General features: G+C 42.7%; 3 protein-coding genes across 5 annotated transcripts; 2 read left to right on the top strand and 1 right to left on the bottom strand.

Moving 5' to 3' along the window:
• Window positions 1-811: 811 nt before the first annotated feature.
• Window positions 812-17,841, top strand: triobpb (TRIO and F-actin binding protein b). 2 transcript variants are annotated; one of them, XM_085157800.1, is made up of 15 exons: window positions 812-949; window positions 1,362-3,456; window positions 3,623-3,740; window positions 4,078-4,149; window positions 7,535-7,591; window positions 9,823-9,891; window positions 10,504-10,593; window positions 10,853-10,962; window positions 11,803-12,232; window positions 12,846-13,086; window positions 13,468-13,579; window positions 14,358-14,517; window positions 14,655-14,753; window positions 15,492-15,578; window positions 16,389-17,841. In XM_085157800.1, exons 1-15 carry the CDS (start codon window positions 859-861, stop codon window positions 16,548-16,550), a joined length of 3,993 nt encoding a protein of 1,330 aa, XP_085013926.1. In that variant the 5' UTR covers window positions 812-858; the 3' UTR covers window positions 16,551-17,841. The 2 variants fall into 2 exon arrangements, with proteins under 2 accessions (XP_085013926.1, XP_085013925.1); XM_085157799.1 differs by lacking the exons at window positions 812-949; window positions 1,362-3,456; window positions 3,623-3,740; window positions 4,078-4,149 and adding an exon at window positions 4,507-5,294.
• Window positions 17,842-19,044: 1,203 nt separating this feature from the next.
• On the top strand, window positions 19,045-20,932 carry ndufa6 (NADH:ubiquinone oxidoreductase subunit A6). Its single transcript, XM_085157835.1, has 3 exons — window positions 19,045-19,210; window positions 20,422-20,537; window positions 20,702-20,932. Exons 1-3 carry the CDS (start codon window positions 19,072-19,074, stop codon window positions 20,831-20,833), a joined length of 387 nt encoding a protein of 128 aa, XP_085013961.1. The 5' UTR covers window positions 19,045-19,071; the 3' UTR covers window positions 20,834-20,932.
• A 437-nt stretch (window positions 20,933-21,369) lies between these two features.
• smdt1a (single-pass membrane protein with aspartate-rich tail 1a) lies at window positions 21,370-22,661 on the bottom strand. 2 transcript variants are annotated; one of them, XM_085157838.1, is made up of 3 exons: window positions 22,391-22,661; window positions 22,114-22,271; window positions 21,370-21,555 (listed from the first exon to the last, which is right to left on the bottom strand). In XM_085157838.1, exons 1-2 carry the CDS (start codon window positions 22,544-22,546, stop codon window positions 22,134-22,136), a joined length of 294 nt encoding a protein of 97 aa, XP_085013964.1. In that variant the 5' UTR covers window positions 22,547-22,661; the 3' UTR covers window positions 21,370-21,555; window positions 22,114-22,133. The 2 variants fall into 2 exon arrangements, with proteins under 2 accessions (XP_085013964.1, XP_085013963.1); XM_085157837.1 differs by having other exon boundaries at window positions 22,106-22,271.
• Between the last annotated feature and the right edge of the window lie 26 nt (window positions 22,662-22,687).

The following is a 22,687-nucleotide window of genomic DNA, read 5'->3' on the forward strand; positions in this document are numbered from 1 at the left end:
TAAAAAAAAAAGTGATGGAATATTAATGAGGAAAGCCACGAGCCAGGTCGGGTTACAGAGGTGTAACCCTAATCGAACAGCAGCACATGTGAGCGTCTGTCAGGGAGGACAGAGGGGACAGACGCTATTATCAAAACTGCTGTTCTAGGAGCCGGAGCCAGACGAAGAGGGTTTGTCATGTATGCACACTGATGTGTACTTTCAGTGAACCTTCACGTGCCGGTGGAGGCGCATCACTTCCTCTCCTCTTTTTGTGACTTGGAGAGATAGAGGGATGGAGTTTGCCGCAAAATTGTGATTGGTCCATGTCTTTCCCTCTCATCCTATCAGGAGGATTCTGATGGTCTGTCAGTGGTGAGCAGCTACTGCGATGTCAATGGAGGTCGTCTGGGTTATGGGGAGCCCTCTTTGTGCATCCTGAGCCCCGACTGCGAGCTTTATATCTGCGAGGCTGACGACGACAGCACAGACAGGTAAGAAAGAAGGCATCGTGATGATAAAAGGAGCTGCAATGGCAATTCAATGACTCTAAAGTGTAGTGTGAGAGTTTGTGGAGTTAGATTTAAAAGGTACTGTAGTTTGTATTGATCTTCCTGCATTCACCATGCTCTCTGACCTGAAAAATGACTTAAGTTTTACGACGTGTCTATTAAACTGATCAAATTTCTGAGACTTCTTCTCTTGCTTTTCACTCCCCACTCCCGATCTCTCACCTCGTTCATCTCTGCTCTCGTCATTCTTCTTCCATCTCCTCTTCCACGTAGCTGCCGTGAGCAGAGCGACTACCAGGAGTTCAGTGGCTCGGCCAGTGCAGAGGACGAATACCCACCGATCCGTCGCCACCTGGTCAAACTCGATATGACCCGGCTTGACCCGCCGCCCCACCGGCCCAACCCAAGGGCTTGGATGGATGACTCTCGGAGCAGAGACGGCTTCAGTAGACATTCGGGTACTTGTAGGCTGACATTGTGTGTTGCTGAATCAATTTCTTAGAACATTAGACTCATAAACCAAAGCAAAATTATGGGAAAGAGAAAAACAGAGGTAGCAGAATCGTCAAAGATATTTGCAAATACTCCGTACAGCGGTCGACTGAGTCTTTAGTAAACTTGTGACGTGCTGCAATTGACCAATCTATATCCAGTTACAGCCAGAGGTGTTATTTACTTGGCAATACTATTTGCTGTCATCAGGTGAAGTGTCCAAGAGCAATTATCAGTAATACAATATAGCTCGGTTTGTGTCAGGAAACCTCCGGTAGTTGCTCAGAGGTTGAACTTTGACTTTTGCTTCTCTTATTTCTGTTACCGTTGCTTCTTTCTATTTCATCTTATTTAAAAAATATTTTTCTTCTCTTCCAGGGTTGAAAGAAGAGCGAGAGAAGCGCGAAAGTGGCTATTTCTCGCTGGGGAGGGCAGCAGGTGCCCGTTCGTTCCATGACAGCAGCCCACCCGCTCCGTTCCGCCACTTCGAGCGAGGCCATCCCATCTTCAGCAGCAGGAACGTCGAGCCCAAAGACATCGTTCCCTTCAGAAATCCTAATCTTGGTGTGGCTTCTCAAAGGCAGATACCAGAGGCTGTGGATGAGGACGTGGATGTGGAAATCCCTCCTCCTGACCCATATGAAATTGCAGTTGAGGTCGAGGCACAAGTCGGCCCTCGCTCTCCGAGCCCTACTCCCTTTAAAATAGCGGAGTCGCTGGCCTCTAGCAGACGAAAGGGTTTCGGCAGTTCATACGGCCGTGTAAGCCCTTCTTCTCCCGTCTCTTCCTATCAGCATTCGGGGTCGTACAACTCCCCGAGGCAAAGCTCGGCTCTGCAGTCTCGCTCGTCTTCTCCCTCACGTGGAAACCCGACATTCCGACGCAGCGAATCCATCGCTTCCCTCAGCAGGACTAACTTTGACGGTGGAGGGAGGTCTCCAGGAAGGGAGCCGGGGTCCAGAAGCTCCTTGCAAAGCACACATGGGCGACGTATTGAGTCGGGAACCCTGCCAAGAAACTTCAAATCGTTTGCCAGTTCAGTCAAATCCCAATCCAGCATGATTTCTGATTTTAGGAGTACCTTGCGAAAGACAGAAGCAAATGGGTCTTTAAGTGGTCGGGGTGGCGACTCCAGAAGCTCATCTCCGCAGAGGAAGGACTTTAACAGTTCAAGCCAAATGCCTCTTCACAAAACTGAAACCAGCACTAGTTTATCACATGGACGTGTGTATAACAGAAGGACTTCATCTCCATCAAGAAGGACTTCTGACAGTCGCAGCTCCTCACCGCCAAGGAGGACCTACAGTTCATCTAGCCAATCACTACTTCATAAATCTGAGTCCGTTATGTCTCTAAATGGGCGCAGTCACCACGCACGCTGTGGGTCCCCGATAAGAGAAGGTTATGATATTGAGAGCCAGGCTCTGTTGCGTAACCCATCTGTTAGAAATGGGCTGAAAGATCAAGAACAAGAACTCCCCATCCATCCTTCTCCATCTAAAAGAGGTCATGATACACCAAGTCATTCCATACTGCGTAAGACTGAATCAAGCCCTGCCAGAAGCAGTCGAGGTCGGGATAGCCGTTCTTCCTCTCCTGGGAGGAGGGGTTATGACACCCACAGCAGGTATCAGCTGAAGAAAACAGACACCGGTAGCTTATTACATGGCCGTAGTCGTGAAAGTCATAAATCTCCCCCTTTGAGGAAGAGCTACGAGACACCTACTCAGCCTTTGCTGCACAAGTCTGAATTTAACAGCTCAGTCAGAAGTCATGATAGATACAGTTCATCATCTTTAAGGAGAACTTTTGAAGCTTCTGACCAACGTTTGGCACACAAAACAGAAACTAGCAGTTCCTTCAACAGCAGGAATCAAAACAGCCGCAACTCCTCCCCCTCTAGGAAAGACAGCAGTCACCCACCGGGGTACTCAGTCCTCAGAAGTGCCATTAATGGAGACTCTGGTAATTTCTTTCAGAGAAAAAACACCCACGCTGACACAAAATCCAACTCTGATCGCTCACCACGCTCATGGCGAGAATCAACTCATTCCCTCCGGAGCTCCTCGTTATCTCGGGCTGCTTCGCCCTCTAGACATGGTGGAAGTGGCAACAGATCCACTGCTGTCACCTTGGAACGACCAAGGAGCCCAGGCAGCAACAGATCCAGTGTCGGTAGAAACATCCGCGAAGACCGCTGCCCTTCTCCTAATGACAAGAGGACCTCCCGTCATCCTGAGAGCCCTTCACTTCCCATTCAAATTCAGAGGCACACCTCCTCGCAAAGCTCCATGGAGTCCTCTGAGTCGGGCCGGCTCTCTGTGGGATCTACAGGGCGGAACAGGGAGGCGTATGCCATAATAGCTGATGTACCGAAGGTCAAAATGATCCATCACAGCGAGGCCTCGAGCCACGCGGGAAGGCTGCAGAACCAGCAGTCCGTCCGAAGACAGGAGCTCTTCAAGCCAGCCAGGTCAGGCTCATGTTACACCTGCATATGTTAAACTGAGCATTTGTTGAGTGGTATGATTACTCGCCAACATTTTCTTGGAAGATGTATTTTCTCTTGCCAGCTTTGCTTCTTCTAGTCCATTCGACTGGATTAATTAGAGACACTAATAACCTGTCTGCTGTTTCAGCCACTCCTTGAGCAAGCTTCCCTCCAGAGAGTGGGAAGATACAGGAGACACTGAGAGAGAATGGCACAGTGGTGGCACTGGGTATCTATCTCGAGCTCACTCCTCCACCTCATTACAGGTAGGCCGGCTCAGGCCCATGCCAGTTAATTAAAGGATGTAAGAAACCCACGTTTTTTTTAGCTTCTTGATTTAGGTATCTGAAAGTAAGCAGTAGGGCAGACTGGGAACAGAGAGTGCAAATGGTATAGAAGGGTGTAGGAACTGATAAAACCTTGGAATGGCATTTATTGCTATATTATATTATTAATATATTATATTACCTAATATGTTAATGCCTAACTTCATATACCACATACCACACATCAGGTTTAAAAAACAAAACACCTCTATGGATGGGACATGTTTGCTCAGTCCCGTATTGATTTGGTTAATAACTACAAGCTGCTCTTTTCCAGAGATCGGGCAGTCCCACAGCAGATGAGAGCAGTTCTTGGAAAGGTTATTATCACAGATCAGAACAAATGCAGGTATGTTTACACAGCAAAAATATTTAGTCTTGCTTACTTGCATGCCTTGCATATGCCACATGTATTTTGTGATTCACCGTAATAAAACCGCTGTTTCAATTTTACTGCAGTCCCGCCTATTTAAATATCCCTTTTTGTCACATATTTACCAGTGTTTGCACAGCTCCTGTCTGTAACTGCAAAAGCTTTTTATGTGCTTAAGGTTAAGGTTGCTGGTGTGTCTGTTCCTACACTCTTTAAATTCTCCTTTTAACAGCTGACAGTCGCGTGTCTGTCTTTTTTACCTACACCCTGCAGTCATTTCACAACACTGACTGAACTCTGTCAATTGTGGTCTGCTGGGGCATGTGTTGAAATTCCTGAACTGAAACCAATAGCTACAAGAGAGGCTTTTGGTAGAGGAGGGTGGGGGTGCCACTTTATGTGCAAGAGATTTTCAGACGGGAAAATGTGGCAAGTCTTTTTTGAGAGTTTAGAAGAGAAAGCTTGTCTAAGCGAGGGAATGTCAGGATTTTGTATTTGCAGACTAGGACTTTAGATTGACAGACTTTTTCCCCCTCCATATCTTATCTTGTTGGGAATACCTGTGTGGCTTCAGTCAATAAGGAGGGTAAAATTTCCCATGAGAGATTCCAGGGAGACTCAGATGGATCTCCACTTTCTCCCCCGCAGGAGCTCCCCGGACCCCGTTTTCATAGCCAAGGCAGTTATTTGGGGGTGGTGGGGGCGACGGAGTAGGTGGTAGGCTTGTTTTCTGAACAGATCTTCGCGGACCCGCCCAGGAAGTGACAGACAGACAGAGAGCGAGAGCAGCGAGCAAACAGGCAGCAGGGCTGAAGCGCTACATTAGCTCCGCTCCACTTGTCACAAAGTTGAAAAATTGTTTTTGCTGTTGTTTTTAAAACGCGAAAAACTTGTCCGCGTGCAGCGACATGGACGCACTCTCCCCTTAACGAGGCGGGGTACGTGCTCAGGACGCTGGCGGTTCGCTTGATTGGGTTAAAATGGGTATGAATGGCGGGGTTTCATCTTAACTTTTCCTGCGATAAAGTAAGGTGATTTTTTTTAAATAGGCAATTAAGCTTGCGTGCGGTAACAGTACTTGTGTCTTTATCTCACCCTGCCCGGATCCTGTTATCATGACGGTAAGCGGCACCCTCCTTCACTGTACGGCTGTACTTTGAAAACACTTTGTTTTTCCTGCTTGTCACGTCTTCCTGAACCTCATTACTTTTCAAACGAAGCCTCTCGGCTAGCCGTTAAAGTGTTTAGCTAGTTTATCATAGATGTTGACGTATATTAGCGTTACAAAGCTAGCTAGTTTTAATGTGGCGAGCGTTTGTTTGACTTCGAGGGGTGTGTACATGAAGTTACCGCTAGCTTAAAAGTGACTTTTATTCGTTTAGTTTTTTTTGTGGTTCCTTGTTAACGTATGGAGAAAAACAAGTAAAGTAACTGCTGTCGAAACGAAGTACTTGACACTGCTTTCAAAGCGTGGTGTAGTTTCCTCCCCTTTTACCCTACTGCTACTGTTTACAGTAACTGGCACTAGCTTGTAGCTTGAACTGTGTGTGCCTTTTTTTATAGCCAGCTGTGACACATGTCCTCTGGTTGCAAACAGGCAGATACTGCCAGGCGAAGCTGGCAGGTGTTTTTTAATAACCTAGAAGTACTGGCTGTCCAAACAATAGTAATTTAGGAGTTGGCCTTACAATGAGTGTAGTCTATACCGGGACACTCTCATTCACAATAAGAAAAAAAGGTGAAACCTGTTTAACCTTAAGGACAAAGCTCACCAGACAATACGTCTTTATAGTGACAGGAAACGGGAGATGAAAAGAAGTGATGTTGTCTGTTCAGTTGACTGTTTTCCCTTCTTCAATTTATGACCTTTTCAAGCAAGGTCACGGTTCTGATAGTATAAGGGTTTACTGCTTAACAGGTGTCCGTTTTTCTACGTCAACCATCTGCTTCCTGTTTCTGCTTATGGGCATGTTTTGACATGATGTGAATAATTTGTAATTAGGTTTGACAGATAACTTTCTGTTGTATTTTAGACTTGTCTTTTTTGTTTTTTCAAGGCATACAATCAGTGTTCATTATGGATTTAAAGCCATGTTTAGTTCGATTGTTTTTCTTAAACAAAACCTATTACAACAGAGCTTAAATACAGTAGCTCAATAAAATAAACAGAGAAAATAGCACAGTAAGGTGCAATTACACCTAAATGAGGAACAGAATTAAAAAAACAAAACAAAATGCTCTCAGTGAACAAAGGTCTAAATACGATGCTCGACTGTGTGTGTGTGTCTACACCCAACAATGCTTCTCAGTTGAAGAGCTCAACATAATTTCATTAAGAATAAAAGGAAACTGAGTTGGATCTGTCAAATACATCAAAGTCGTGTTAACCTGGGGTTTCTCCCTACATTATTCCTGTTATACTCTGTTGTTGGGAGTCATCAGACTGTATCATTGTTAGATTAAAGGAGCTCAGTGGCATATATTAACTGGCTCAAACAGAGAGAAAGTGGGCGGTACCATGGCTTGCAAGAATGCAAGTACATAATGGAACATAAATACAGAAAAGGGGTAGTTAAAGATGACAGGACAGACGAGAGAAATTATATTAAGCGTACAGACTTGCAAACAGATGGGAGAAGAACAAAGTAAAAACGAGTGGAAAGTCGTGGGGAGCGAGATGCCAGTTGGAGATGAGCTGACAAATGCAGAGAGATTTAAAAAGTGAGGAATGTACTTGTTGGTGAATGAGAGATAAGCCAAGTCAGGAATGTATTGCTTGGAAAAAGGAAGAAAAAAGAAGCTGCTGGCTAATCTTCTAATCTGGGATCACCTCATCTTGAGGTACCTAGCGCATGTTTTCCTCTTCCTGTCATCGTGTTTGAAGCTAAAGCAGACCTGCTGCAGTGCAATAGAGCAGCACCCTGTTACGTAAACACAGTGCTGTTGATGTTGATATAGATTGTTGAGTGAGCTCAATACTGTCTGCTTTACCATCTAGTTAAATGTAAAGCAGTAGAGGATGTAATATATGTAATATAATATAAACTGCTTTAACTGACTTGGCCTATCACTTCTTGACACTGGAAACCAAATTATGGCCTCTGTGGCAAAATAAGTCAGGAGTCTCTGGTCTTTATGTACAATGATAACATAAACCTGTAGTGATATAGATGCTGCTCATAACATAAATGTTGTTGTAATTATACTACACTACCCGCTCTTTAATATGGGGTTGTGTGGTTTGTCCACCCTAGTTTGTTCTTTCTGTTTCTGTTCACTTTCACTTTTTCTTCCTTCGTTAAAAAGCGTTGAACTTTTGTTGCATTTTCTTTGGCGACTTTGACTTTGTTCTGCTTCACAGCCCGACCTCCTGAACTTCAAAAAGGGATGGATGTCAAAACTGGACGAGAGGGGGGAGGTAAAGTGCAGCCAAGTCATATCCTCCTGTCACTCCTTCTCCTTTCCTAGCCTCTTCCCAGCATCACTCGTTCCTAATGAGAGAGGCTGTTTGTAAGGCGATAGCAGCAGATTATCTTTGTTATCATGTTAATAGCTTGGTGGCTTGAGGCATAACAGGTGTGTCCTCTGTTTGAATGAAACGCTTGGGTGGGTGAGGGAGCTTCTCGCTTCACACATGCAGGCTTCCTGTTCCCCTCGTGTTTGTCTCAGCTTTTTCAGACCAGGCTCGCTCGAAAAAAATAGAACATAATAATAATTCCGATACTGTCTTAGATGGCGTGTTATGTTGTTGTGTTTTCAAGCCGTGTGAAAAAAAGACTTTTCAAAGGAATATGCAGTGATGTGAAAAACTAAGTACACTAGGGCTGTCACGATTACGTCGACTAGTCACGATTACGTCGACTATCAAAATCGTCGACGACTGATTTAATAGTCGACGCGTCGTTTGAAGCTTTGTAAGATCACAAAAGACGCAGGAATAAGTAGTAGGATTTAAGAGTGTAATAACGGACTGAAACAGAAGATGGCAGCACTGCATGTACAAGGATGCCAGCTGTCGTTAAACCCCGAAGAAGTAACTGTGTCCCAGAATTCATAGCGCGGCCCAGGTCAGTTTACAACAATGGCGGCAGCTAGTTAGTTTTAATATTACTCTTATTATTCTTTCTGGGTCACAAAATAAACGTTTAACATATTTTCAGGCGAGAATGTAACTGTGTAAACCTCAAATATCTGCTCAGTTTATCAAGACACCACATATTTTCAAAAGCGCTCCGACGTTTTCGGAGACGTCTGTTACCCACTAGTTTGATAGCTAGCCTGGGGGCAAGGCTCACTAGAGCCGCTGAGAACACCGGACTTCCGGCAAATCGTTTTCAAACCCACCGCCGTCTTTCGCTACTCAGGTTAAACATGATATATAAGTCACTTCGATAACTTAAAATGTTATTGTTTGGCTTTTTTTAATATTTTATTTGTTCCTGAGTAAATAGGTTTGGCTGAGATTAAAGTTATAGTTTTTACACAGCTGAATAAACGTCAAGCAGACAACTGATTATCAGAAGTGTGAGATGCTCGAGAATATACTCCGGTTATATTTTAGATAGCAAGGAGTTTATTAAACTTCACCGAAACAACCTGCAAATTTCATTAAAATTTAATAAACTATCATCTTGTCTTTATTTTTAGTTAGCACATACCTTAAACACTTAAAGCTGTAAGCTAATGATAGTTATATAAGAGCAGATGCTGCTGGTGCAATAAGCTGTACTTTTGCGTCCAATGGATGATGATCTGATTAGTCGACTAATTGCAAAAATAATCGGTGACTAGTCGACTATCAGAATAATCGTTTGTGGCAGCCCTAAAGTACACCCTGATTGCTTCCATTCAAATGTTTGCCTTGATTTATTGATCATCAGCAAGTGTGAGCGTATCTAAAAATAGAAGTTTTGGTAGTTTTTTGCTCTAGGCGTAGGTTTACAAAGTTGGATCTGAACAAACTACAAGACGTCTGGAGCAATGTCCTTTGGACAGTCAAGACCAAAGTGGAGATGTTTAGGCCTAATACACACCGACATGTTTGAAGAAAACCAAACTCAGTGCATCAGCGCAAACACCTCAGACCAACTGTTAAGCACGATGGTGGAGGTGTGATGATTTGGTCATATTTTACAGCCACAGGACCTGGCCACCTGTGTCAGTCATGAACTCTTATGCATACCAAAGTATTCTACAGTCACTTATGAGACCACCTGTCTGACAGCTAAAGCTTGGATGTAATTGGGTCGTGCAACAGGACAATGATCCCAAGCACAGCAGCAAATGTACTACAGAGTGGCTGAAAAAGAAGGAATCATGGTGCTGATATTGCCCAGTCAAGGTTCAGAGCTAAGCCAGGACCTTCAGAAAGTTATGTATAAAAAAATGTGCACAAACCTTAGTGCACGGAAGCAATGTTGTAAAGAAGAGTGGGCCAAATTCCTTCACAAAGATGTAAGAGACTGATAAAGTGAAAAAAAAAAATGATTCGAATTGTTCCTGCTAAAGGTGGTTCTACAAGCTATCGAATAGGAAATACTTAGTTTTCAACTGGACTGCATAGAGGACTGAAAATTTTCTTTTTTACCTGTCTACATATTTGGCCTTTTAGAGTTGCTGCTTCCGGTAATTCAGTCTTTGTTTTTTTAGTGGAAGAAGCATTGGTTTGTTCTGACTGATGCAGGACTCAAGTATTACAGGGACTCCACTGCAGAGGAGGTATATATTTATTTATTTCACACTATTTTATGTCTGTTTAGTTCATTTTTTGTGGCTGTATTGAAGCAAACTTGCATTATTTATGTAGACTGTATAAAAGATGGACACAGCTTATTGGTCAGAAAAGAAAAGCTAATGTTAGAATTGCTTTAATCTTGTATTCTGCAGCAGTTGGGCGACTCATATGGCTGGAAATAGAAGTCTATAGAAATGACACTACTGCTCACTTGATTTATGACCTCATTAAATGGGTTTCTAAAGGGTTAATGGTCCTGCTCACTTGTTTTAAGTGTCATTAAATACAGTATAATGTCCTCTTTCTAAAATATGGTTCCATTAGACTCAAAAAGTGATGCATGGTAATACCTTGTGGTCAACGTGTCACTGCCATATGGGTGGGCCGTGGTTTTTCAGTCAGGTTCACCCCTGTAAGGTTGTGAAAATGCTCAGCTTGAGGCCTAAAAGTGGACTTGGTCAACCAGTGCATGACATTATAGTGGTTATGTCCATCTTTTATATGCAGTCTAGTTTTTTTTTTTGTTTTGTTTTTTTAATGAGAATATGAAATTGTAAGAGAAGTATGCAAACCATGTTCCTGTGGTTTATGTACAGAAAGATGACTTGGATGGAGAGATTGACCTAAAATCCTGTGTCAATGTGTCAGAGTTTGATGTGGAGAAGAACTATGGGTTTCAGATACAGGTGACTGTTTTTGGCACCTTTTGAAGACTATGACTGTTTTTCATCTTTATATCCACCCATTCTCATCTTCCTTATCAGTTCCATACCCACTCAACAGTTACTGCTGTGTTTTCTTACTAATCACGTCTTACATCTCTGTCAGTATCTCTTCCACCTTTCTCTCTGTATATCTCTTTCAGTTTTTCCTCATCCCAACCCTATTACATCATTTTTCTTTTTGTTTTTTGTTTTTGTAACATATATTTCTTTTGTGTTTCAGACACGGGAGGCTGCATTCATCCTGTCTGCCATGACAGCTGGGATCAGGCGCAACTGGATAGAGGTTTTAAAGAAGTGTATTCGGCCCAGCAGCTCTCCTGACATCACACAGTAATTATGAGCAGACATGTTAACATTAACATTAAAATAAAAAGAGTGTTTATTATCAGGTAAAAACATGCCATAGAGTCTGGACAATATTGTTTTGAACTATAAGTTTGTGTGTAATTATGGCAAAATGTAGTTATGATTAGACACACAGGGGTGGCTCCTAGAATCAGAATAGTTAGATAGTTTCAAAAAAGAGAATCTCTTTCTTCCACTCGTTTTTACAGAGGTGGTATTCTGGGGAATACATATGGCCAAACCACAGGACTGCATATATACAAATACCGTAACTTGTCACTGTTCTGCCTGATCACAGGCAGGTAGACTTACAAAGAAACTCCATAAAGACCCAAAATGTCTCCCACACACTGTCCAACATGAAGTATTTTGACATTTCAAAAAGTACTTTGTTCTTGAGCAACTTGTGGGAGGTGTTTGTCATAGTAACCATATAAAATGGATTTATTTAAAAGCTAAACATCTAATAAACTCTTAGTGTTGCTTACAACCTCTTGCCCCGAAGGGCAACATCTAAGAAGGCTGCGCTGAAGTGCTAGCTTACACTAAATTCAAGAGTGGTTTGCGTCACATTCTTGGACATTTTCTGTCCAGCAACCTGACAAGTCACTTTCTGCTGTGATGGTTCAAAATGAGTCAAAGCTTAATTATTTGGATTATTAATGTTCTGCTTGTGTAATGACTCACCAGCAGCTGTGTTCATGTGAGTGTTCGTGCTGTAGAGCAATGTTCAGTCCTGATTAATCTCTGCTGATTTAAATTAGATTTATTAATCTTTTTCCATTATGTATAATTTTTTTTAAATTTTCTTTTAAACTTCTCTAGATTACCCGACAGCGACAAGGAAAACTCCCACGATCGTGTTTTGCTGTCCCCTCGTCGACCGACATCACGCCACGGTGAAGCTCAGTCAGAAGTCCCGGCCTCCACCCCATCTTCTCATCGTAGGTTTGACTACGTTGAGCTATCCCCTGTTCCCGCCTCTTCTAGCCTTCGTCTTGCCAGTCAGAGAGAAGCAGGAGAGGGGCAGGGGAGAGAGCACAGCCAAAGGCAGGAGGAGAAGAACACAAGCAGCCAGTGGGATGCCGTGCTGTCCAGGAAGGGCACCGGATCAAACCAAAAGCTACGCATGGAGGAGGAAATCGAGAAGAAGTGGACCGAGTTTGAACAGATGCCCTTAAAGGAGATGAGCTCCTTACCGTCAGTGGGATCACGTGCTTCCAGCCACACAGCCAATGAGGCGCTGCAGAGGGAGGTAGTGCGTGGAGATGATTTTCCAATTTGCACATGACATAAAATGCAAATTAACTCTTCATCGCTATAGATGAAGTAAACACTTCTTATCGTTTTCCACTGCTTTTGGATGCTTTTCAGCAGTGTTTTCCATCTTAAATAAGATGAAGCACATGATTCAAACGGATGGTGTGGGATTGAGAAGGACCCAGATAGTAAACTGGAAAAAATACTGCTGAAACTCATGCCTGCTTTTGGTCTGTGTGTGATGTGGACTTTGTTTTGAATGCGTTTGCATTTCCAAATCCTAAGGCTGTCTATACCTGACACACCTTACTATGATTTATAAGCACAGAGAATCCCAGCATATTTAATCTTGAATTACAGTTTTGTTTATATATAAAGAGAGTTGAATGTTTTTTCTTAAACTTAAACCCTGTTAGACCAACTTCATAAATTCAGCAGTGAATGGGGTTAAAGGTCAAGCCCAAGGTAGCTCTGGAGTAAGTTTTGGTGTCATTGGACTGCCTGTAGGAAAGAAATGACTCAAATGTGTGTTGCAGTAAAATGGCACATTGATCAGCTTTCTCCACCAGCTTTCAGTAGGCTTTACCTCCGCCTTTTTCTTCTCTCAGGTGGCGTCACTGAGGCAGCAGGTCGAGCAACTACAGCGGAAGGGAGGGGAAGGCGGCGGCGGAGGAGGTGTGCGGGGTGGCTGTGGCCCTGAGGCACCCTGCAGCCGCAGCCTGTTGGCCATGGAGCGTGCTCATCGGCAGGCCCTGGAAGAGCTGCAGAAGCAACACGACCGCCAAGTCAAGGAGCTGGAGGCCCAGAAGGACAGGCTGCTGCTGCAGGAGGCCCAGGACACAGCGCGAGGTCAGTCAAAAAGCACATCAGCCACATATTAACTGCTAAATTCTGAAGCAATAGCCGCTGTTAAACTAAACCTTTACAGGTTTAATTTAAACTTTTACTGACATTACTATAAATGACCATGATTTTCTGTAGTAAAAGACATAATGTGCAGTGCCTGCCTGTGAATGTTCTTATTAGAATTGATTTCTACTGTATTATGCCACGTCTACCTATATACATTCTTCTGTTTTAATGCAGTTGAAGGCTGTGAAACATGTTTTAACCGTGCTTTCAACATGCTTTCAGTCTTTCTTGATAACTTTCCCCTTCTCAGTAAAGTTATGGTGTGATAATGTCACTTACAACAGAAAACACTGTGTAACACTCGAGTTTGTGTTTCAGTGATGGAGGCTTTGAAGAAGAAACACAAAGAGGAGCTGGAAAGAGAAGTTGAGAAAGTGAAGAGGCTGAGCAGCGGCGCAGTGGACTCACAGACTCTGCGAGCTCTGCATCAGTACGTAACTTTAGATCAGATTTTGCCAGTGACTTAAAGATGTACTGGGGTCACACTGATGGAGACAATGATGATATGACGGATGATTACATAACCTGTTTACTTGTTAAACGGTCAGAAAGCGGCTTAAACTTCTATTGCACCTTTTAGCTCGACCTTCATTGGTAATTTATGTGAACATGTCCTTTTGCTTTTGAGTGGGAGCTACGTGGCCATAAAAGGGTATTCTGTTAAATAAAAGTTTGAATTTGCAGACTCGTGAAGTAAGGCCATTACCACAGCCGCCTCTTGGTCCTGTCAGGCGCTTAAGGAATGCGGAAGAATTTGGTCATGGATTAGTTTTCTTTTGTAAGCTTCGCAGGCCTTTGACACAGACTGTCTCAGTGGCTGCAGCTGGAACCTGCATTTTAGGGCTTAACTATGTTGCCGACACTGCATTTTTTACCTCTGCATGCTCTTCCTTATTTTTGTGGTCATTGGTTATAAGTAGCAAAGAGGTTTTAAAACCACAGGAGGAAATACTCAAGTCATGAAGAAAAAAAAAGCACCACGAAGGAAACCTACTATACTCTAGTTATATTTTCATAATGTGAAAAAAGGGGTTGTCCAACTCTATTTTTATTTTTATATGAAATATATATTGTTTTGTGTAACTGCTGCTTATGTGTAATAGAGTAAAGAGAAACTTGATGTGAAACGGCAGCATTGAAGTTGTTGTTTCAGTGGTTTGGTTCACCGAAGCCCCGACGTGAACACAGTTTTCTTTGTGTTGCCGCAGGGCAGAAGCTCAGGCCTCGCAGAGAGAGCTGGCCGGACTGTCTGAGCGCTACTCTCAGAAGTGTCTGGAGCTAAACAGAGCTGAACAGAACAACGCAGAGAGGGAACGGGAAATCAGCCGCAAGGAGAGAGACATGGAGCAACTGAGGAAAGAGAACCAGGTGGGTTAGCTGCAGTATACTCAGCTGGGAAGAATGATGCATTCACTTTACAGCCCCAACTAAATATGTGTATGCAGATTTCTACAAACAAACGGCCATTACTTGAAATCACAAAGGCCAAATTTTTTCATCTTTAGGACTTAAAGGCCCGTTTGACAGAGGAGATGAAACAAATACAATCTGCCATCAAAGATCACGGCTCAGAGGACAAAAACAGGATGCCCTGCGAGCTAGAGGTAACAACTCTTTAATGTATACCTGAAACTGAAAGCATACCAGGCACTTCTGTATCTGCTAGGACTTTTTTTTTAAGCAATACCAGCGTGAAACGGTTGTGAAAATCTGCAAGTTGCACTGAGAGCTGCAGCATTAGTTTAGAAGAACAACAATAACTGTCAGCAAGCCTAAGAAATGGCCTGCTGTATGGGTGTGTTGTGCTCAGCTACATAAAGATACCTGTTTGTAGTCAATCTGATGCCATAGATGAGGCATTCAAATGAGTACCTGTTATACTTATTATTTTCTCTCATATCTATACTGTTGAAATTGTGGATGCTTACAATGAACATTGCCAAAGATTAGACTTTGCAAAAACTACTTTAGTAAAGTCCAGCGAGCTGGAAATTCCACTACAATCTATTTCTCTGTGGTCAGTACATTCGGCCTTGGGTGAAAAATAAATCTCTGTGAATATAGTTCACTGTAACAGCTGCAGATTATCTAGCATGATTTATGCATTTAGGTCACAGCAAACATGTCAGCAGTACAAACCTCTCCAAATTCAACTGGAGAATGCAGAGTTTGAGTTGGACTATTCAAGAATACGCTTCAGCCTGACCGTTTGGCCTCTCAAGTAAATGACAGTGGTGTTTTGGCCCTTATCTAGAACTACATAAATTACAGTGCAGGCTGTTTTGTCATTTAAAGGAAACACCCACAATATGTGTTTTTTATTTTTTTGTTTTTTTCCCCAGGTTCTACTCAGGATGAAAGACAACGAGATACAGTACTTGCAGAAAGAGATCAGCTGTCTAAGAAATGAGCTGCAGTTCCTTAACATGGTAGTGTTTGTGTGTGTGTGTGTGTGTGTGTGTGTGTGTGTGTGTGTGTGTGTGTGTGTGTGTGTGTTTGAGGGGTGGATGTTTTTCATGAATTTACCAATAGGCTGTAAATAAAAGATGCAAGTAGTTATTGTGACCTCCCATTGTCTTGTGCTCAACATTAACCCCCAGGTTTTGGATTTTCGCTGTTGCCTTTTTGGTAATTTGAAACAAGTTGTGTTCAGATGAGACGGTAGTGCTTTTAATCAAATGCTATCTGGGTTAGCAGGGCGCATCTCCGCCCTGCTGCTCCGTGACTTGTCTACAAATACAAGCCAAAAACTAACTTGTATTTGTAGACAAGTCAGTTTTTGGTGACTGCGGCAGTCTGCTGTCATTCAGAACAATCTCAGTGAGGTTTTTGGCAGCACCCTCTTTGTGACCAGTTTCACCTAGCAACAGCTACCAACCACTTTGGTTGGTTTTCTAGGGAGTACAAATCTTTCCCCCTTAACAAGAGGTTTCCAACCATTAGTACCTACTCAGATCGACTTGTACCAAGGTGTTTTTTTTTTTCTTTACTCAAATGAGGACCAAATTTTACTAAATGAATCACCATGCTCTGTAGAAGACATGTTGACTTTTTAGACCTGAAGAGCACTGCCATCTTTGATGTACAGTCTATAGGTGAACGCCAACATTGTCATAGAAAATGCAGTTCATGAGTAATTTAGCTAGTTTAAAACATGTATGCAAGATGTTTTTTTCCTTCACAGTGGATGTGATGTCACTGAGATAGCCTGAGAGATTTTCTGTCACTCTGCTCCACAGGAAAAACAGCTGGCCTGTAAGCGATATGGAGAGTTGCAAGAGGAACTGAGTGGGATGAAGGGCCGAAATGAGCGAGAGATTCAGAGTCTAAAGGAGCACTTGAAGCTGGCTATGGCTGCTCTGCAGGAGGGGCAAAAGCTGGGGAACAGCCTGGACCACTGAGAGAATACTTCTGGTACTAAAGCTCTGTCAGACATAGTGACCAGTGCGGACTGATATGGAACAGATGTTTTCTCGTTTGTTTGTTGTTTAGGAGAAAGAAAGGATGGTTACTGTTTTTGCTGGACAGTCCCTGCTGTGTGGAGACTTTGATAATGCCTTAAATTTTAATCACTCTGCCAATAAGAGCATCGGAGAGAAGTTTGCCTTCGTTGCTTTCTGTTAGAAAGGCTTTCTTATTGTGTGGTTATAGTTGTGAAAGAGTGTATTTAAACCTGAAGTATGACCTTTTTCCAAGTAGTTTTGTTCCTTGATATAACCAAGTACTTTCAATGCATAAAACTGTGACTCAAATCTGAAAACAATATTTAAAAACTAAACAAAATCTGCAGTAAAATCACATCTGGCTTTGAAGCCCAGTCTCCTGGGGAAAAACCTTGTTTCATCTATCAGTTTAGTACAACCTGCTACCTCTTTGGACGTTGTTACTGCTTAAACCATGTCACCAGGCTTCATAAAGGTCAGAAAGCTTTGAAGGCAACCTTCTCTCTCTAGCTTAATGAGCAGCATAGAGTAGCCATTAACTGGTTACGTTACACTGGGCCATATATAATGTACAAAATTGCACTTTTAATTTTTTTTTTAAGTTTGGCTTTTGTTGGTTTTGAGTGGAAGCGGTGTGTATGAGTGCGCACTTGGTCTGAAAACTGGAAAGCTTTATTGAGTATCTTTTTTGTTGTTGTTGTTGTTTTAAATGTGGTATTGTAGATAAAGACTTCATACTGTATCAGCTTTTTTTTAAAAATTTTGGATGAATAAACTTCTCATTGGCCCTATGTGCTGCCTGAGATGGCAAAGGTCGGAAGAGCTGCTGTCATCTCAGTTTTCTGTATTACAGCTTTTGAGGCATGTTTACTTTGTGAAAATGGCACACAGTACTTAAGAAACGTATTTGCTGTATTTTGTTTTTTCTTTTGAACTGGGAAACTTGCTGATGTTCTGTCGGGTTTGAGAATATAAAATTCAAAAAGCTCTATTGGGATGAAAACAGGACAAGACAGCAAAAAATGTTTAATTCCTTGTAGGTTTAAGGGGGTGGGGCTGGATTGGAAGTTGATCTGTCATCGTACAGAAGCAGATTCAGCTCAGCTTTCTTTGGTTGCTTTTAAAGGCTGTTGAATGAATGTTGTCCCGTATCACAGATGTCCTCAGTTTTAAGCCATGGCTGAGAACTCTCAAGCCTCCAGTCTCTCCTGATCATTATTGGCATACTGTGTGCCACCATCACAGCAAATGACAGGTGTTGCATCAATGAGCCAGTTTTTTTGTATTGACGGTATGTATTGCGATAAAAAGAATTATCTAACTTTTAAAAACGTGTTCATATTTAATGTACAGTAGAGCCTTTGTCATCATTGTAAATACACATTTTTGCAATCAATAAAAGACGTTCAACAGCACATAATGTACGTTTCATTTCTGCAATATTGTATCCGCCCAAAACCTGCAGACGTTTGTGTTTTTCAGTTCTGTAAATGGTAAATGGCCTGCATTTGTATAGCGCTTTTCTAGTCCTTAAGGACCCCAAAGCGCTTTACACTACATTCAGTCATTCACCCATTCACACACACATTCACACACTGGCGATGGCAAGCTACATTGTAACCACAGCTGCCCTGGGGCGCACTGACAGAGGCGAGGCTGCCGGACACAGGCGCCACCGGGCCCTCTGACCTGTGCTTAATCTAATGTAGGGATACGTTTCATAAAGAAAAAAAAAAAACCCTGCATGGTGTTGGAGATGTGAGTACAGGTCCCACTAAAGGCTGTCAGGCCTTCATGCCACCCTCACAGAATCCATCTCTCACAATTTGGTCAGAAATATGGACACAAGTTGTCAGCTGTAGGTCACTTTATAGAGCAGTGGTAGTCGTCCTGATGCTGGTGTGATTCTTCTTTGAGCATCACACCAGTAGCAGGCCTGGTTCTGGTTCTTGGGCCTGTTACCTAATATCTCGCATGAGAACTGAACAAGCTTCTTGGATGAGAGGTGAAATGTCTTCAAGCAACTTAAAGAAGTCCAGACGCTTTTCTTTCCAAGCTCCTTAAACTAACTAATATCTCCTTCATGTCCCATCCTGAATGAAATGGACTCTCTGGACTGCAGGTCTCGTCTCATAATACTAGCATGAGAAAAGTCAGTTGTTGGGGGTTTTTTTGGGCGGGGGGGCGGCAGCAAGAGTCTCTGGGAATGACCTGTAAAACCATCTTTTAGGAGGTTGTCCAGTTTGACCTGTTGTTACTTTTCTTTCCACCAGAGCAGGTGAAACGGATCCACAGTGGTTTCTGCTTCTTAACTGGACAGGTTGATATCCCTGAAGTTTAACGAATTTTGTGTTATTCTGTAATGAAGCGTTCCCTTCATTTTGTGAGCGGTGTCTTGAACCAGCCGTACCTCTAGGTGGCAGCAGAGCGCTTTCAGCGCTAATTTAAATGAAACCGGAAAATAGCAACAGTAGCAGTTATGGCGTCCACAGCGGCGACCCGGACGGCAGCTGGTGCTGCTAAAGTCGTTAAACCGATTTTTAGCCGTGATTTGGACGAGGCTAAGCGCCGAGTCCGGGAGTTATACCGAGCATGGTACCGGGAGGTCCCCAACACAGGTAAGTCTGCCCCCTGTAGCGGGTAAACTGTGTGGAAGAAGGCGACCGTCAAGGTCGCGTCTATGGAGCGGTGCAGAATAATTAACATTAGCTGCTAGCACAGATGATCTTGAATATGACAACAATGTTTTAAAGACTCTCTCCTCTCTTCTGTCACCTAGTGATGGTGATGTTTCCGTTTAATCTAAACTGTAAAGGGAAGTTCATGACTTCAAAGCAACCTTTAGATACTGACTCTAGCTAGCGTTCATTTTGGGCTTCAGGCAGATGAGGCTGCATCGAAGATTATGTACTCTGTACTTTATGTCCACACATTTTAACTTAAAATCATACAAATAAATAACGAATCGATTAAAAAAAGAAAAGAGGTGCATATATTCGTGTTACGTTGTTGTGTGGGTTCATGCTTACAGAAGACCTGTTACTTTATTGACTATAATATGTAAAGCAGCTTCGTAACACCCGTAGTTAGCAAGAATTCCATGTTCAGCATTCACTTTGTTTTGGCTGCTAGCAGGTGGTTACTTACACGGTTACCCATCAGATCCTTTAAGAGGTTTATTTAAGGTGTACATCTATGGGGTACATTAAATCTTCGGATTTTTAAAATAACAATTTTCCTATATCCATATGCGGTGTAAAAATGTGGAACAGTACAAGTTTGGAATTAAAACAATGGTTGGGGAAATGTATATTGTTTTATGTGCAGACTAGTACATAGTTAATTATGTATATTGTCTGATTACATGTCATATCGAGGAACACTGATGAGTAAATTATTAAATAGCATTAAGGGAGTAGGATTAAATAAATGTGTATTTTAGACCTTTTCGAACATGTAAATTGTTCAGTGTATAGACTTATTCCTTGCAACGTGATTCACAATGCATTTTGTTATTACGATATTATTACTATTTACCTCTTCAAAATCAATTAATCAATTACAAACTGACAGTGATTTCCTCATGTTTAACACCCAAATGCTGATGGGACCTCTGATCTGATGTAGCAAAACAAATATGGCATAATGATGATGATGATGAGTGGCAACTTTGCAAAAACAAAAACAGTAGGACAATTTTATTTCAAATAGCCGCTGTAGATTGATTTAATTCGCGCAGCTGTAATAGTAACATTTAGGAATGATGTCCTGGATGAAGTGTGTGTAGCAGAACCAAAAGGGCTCTCCGTTTGTGTCTGTTCCTCTGCAGTCGCAATGTTTCAGCTGGACATCACAACACGCCAAGGAAAAGACAAAGTTAGGGAGATGTTTGACAAGAACAAGCACATCACCGACCCCCGTGTGATCGACATGTTGGTCATTAAGGTAAAAGCCGCACCTGTGACAAGAAACAGTAAATATGATTTTTCTCAAGGCGGTGTCTCTTAGGGCTCTGAGTGCTGATTAAATCTAACTTAGAGCCACACTGAGTTGTTTACTTCACGGTGTGTTGAGGTGTTCTCCGTTTTTTGTGTGTGTGCTATTTAAAGGGGAAAATGGAACTTCAGGAAACGATCCACGTCTGGAAGCAGAAGACCCACATAATGCGCTATTTCTACGAGTCTGAAGAACCTCGCCCCACCGACTTCCTGTCCAAATTCTACCGGGGACACGACCAATGAACTGTACAGCTCTCGGCCTGCCCTGTGACCTGTTTTTTGGTTGTGTCCAATTTGACAGCTGTTTCTCTTTATTGTAAATATACACTTAACAATCACCTATCTATAGTCCAGTCTTTTTTTATTATTGATATTGTCACTTGGATCAATTAAAGCCATCAGCACACCATGACTGAACGTGCAGATGCTGTTGTGAGCGGGTTGTTTCAAACAATATAAAGCTTTTTCACTGCAGAAAAGCATGTGAGAGCTGAATCTTCATCATTATTATTGATTCCATCAGTTTTATTTATTTATTTTTATTTTTCCTGCTGCTATGAAAAGCTTTAATCTTGTATTTGGAAAATTGACATCTCCAGACCAAAACTGAGCCAAAAGCTCTAACAGTAAGAGGGACAAATAACATTTTACAGTCTGGATTCTGTCCTCCTTAAGAAGGTATAATCCATAAAACTGGACATGAAACGGCTCCTGGGAATAACTTAACAGCTTTGTTCCAAACAAGTTTCATATTTCATGCAATGAAGTGTTTTAAACAGTTGATAGAAAATTAAATTTTATTGAAATCATTGTGTTCTGGTGAATGACAAATACAGTACAATACGATCAGCCCGAGGCAGCAAAAACCCTGAATCTAGTGCACAAAGACGCAACTCCGGGAAGGTGTTAATCTGCTGAGATGCTCACTGACGCTGGGCGGTGGTCATCGTCACACAATACATAATCTGTGAGGGGCAGAAAAAGTGTGGTGATTTATTTTTACACTATAAAGGCCTGTAAACGGTTACGTCTTAATATGAGAAGTTTAAGAACTGCTGCAAAAGCCTGAAGAAAAATAAATCAGACAGAAGTGATAAAACAAAACTCCTGCATTCAAGCTGCTAATGTGAGCGTAATGATTTTATTATTACAGAGCTGAAGCTCTGAGCAGCAATCTTAAAGCCTGGTCAGCAACATCAAAGGGGGCCTATTATACTGATTGGTGGCCCCTCACAAATATTGTAAAATGATTATGTATTGATTTTCCTTCTTTTCGACTCACATGGATTACTCAGTGTTTTTCATAAACGCATCCATCACTATTATAGTACACATATATATGATAGAAAACAAAGAATCTTAATAGGTACCTTTTAATGAAACATGTTTTGTTTTTTTTATTGCAATGGTAACTCCCACATTTCAGTCTGTACTGAACAACACTGTACAACACAGACGGAGGAGGGAGCGTGCACTCTGCCACACTGTGACACCCACAGCGACAGCCAGCGATACCTGCTAACCTGAAGCTTTCCAGACCCCCTCAATCATCATCGTCGTCGTCCTCGGGGACGAAGATGTCGTGCTCCTCCAGGAGGGCGGCAAAGTTCTTGCTGATCTGCGTCCCCACATACAAGAAGGGTACCACTATCAGGCCGATCCGGATTAGGCCGAAGGGGGTCTGCTCCCCGGAGTCACACACCCCACCACAGAAACAACAACGTTATTTAACGGCGCTTGTGAGACTACACCTTCCGAGGATCTCCTGATTTCGTAACACTGCGTGCAAATGAGACTCACCTTTCTGGGTTTGGGGAGCATAGCACCGGACGACGAGCACACGGCCGTCCGGCACGCTGTCACGGTGTTCCCCGGCACACTGGAGGGGGTCAGCGGGGATCTGCGGGGGGCTCTGAGGATAGACGGCCTGACGAGGCGACCGAGGGCCGACGCCATGTTTACAGAGTTTGACGATGCAGCGGCAATGCGGAAAACGAACCGGAGATGAATTGTGATGTGCAAGAAGAGAGCAGAAACAGCGCCCCCTTGTGGTGATTCAACAGCACAGCACAGCGTTTTCGTTTTTATTTTCCCGAA

The sequence above is a fragment of the Neolamprologus multifasciatus genome, chromosome 4 (assembly GCF_963576455.1).
Source record: "Neolamprologus multifasciatus chromosome 4, fNeoMul1.2, whole genome shotgun sequence".
Lineage (NCBI taxonomy): Eukaryota > Metazoa > Chordata > Actinopteri > Cichliformes > Cichlidae > Neolamprologus > Neolamprologus multifasciatus.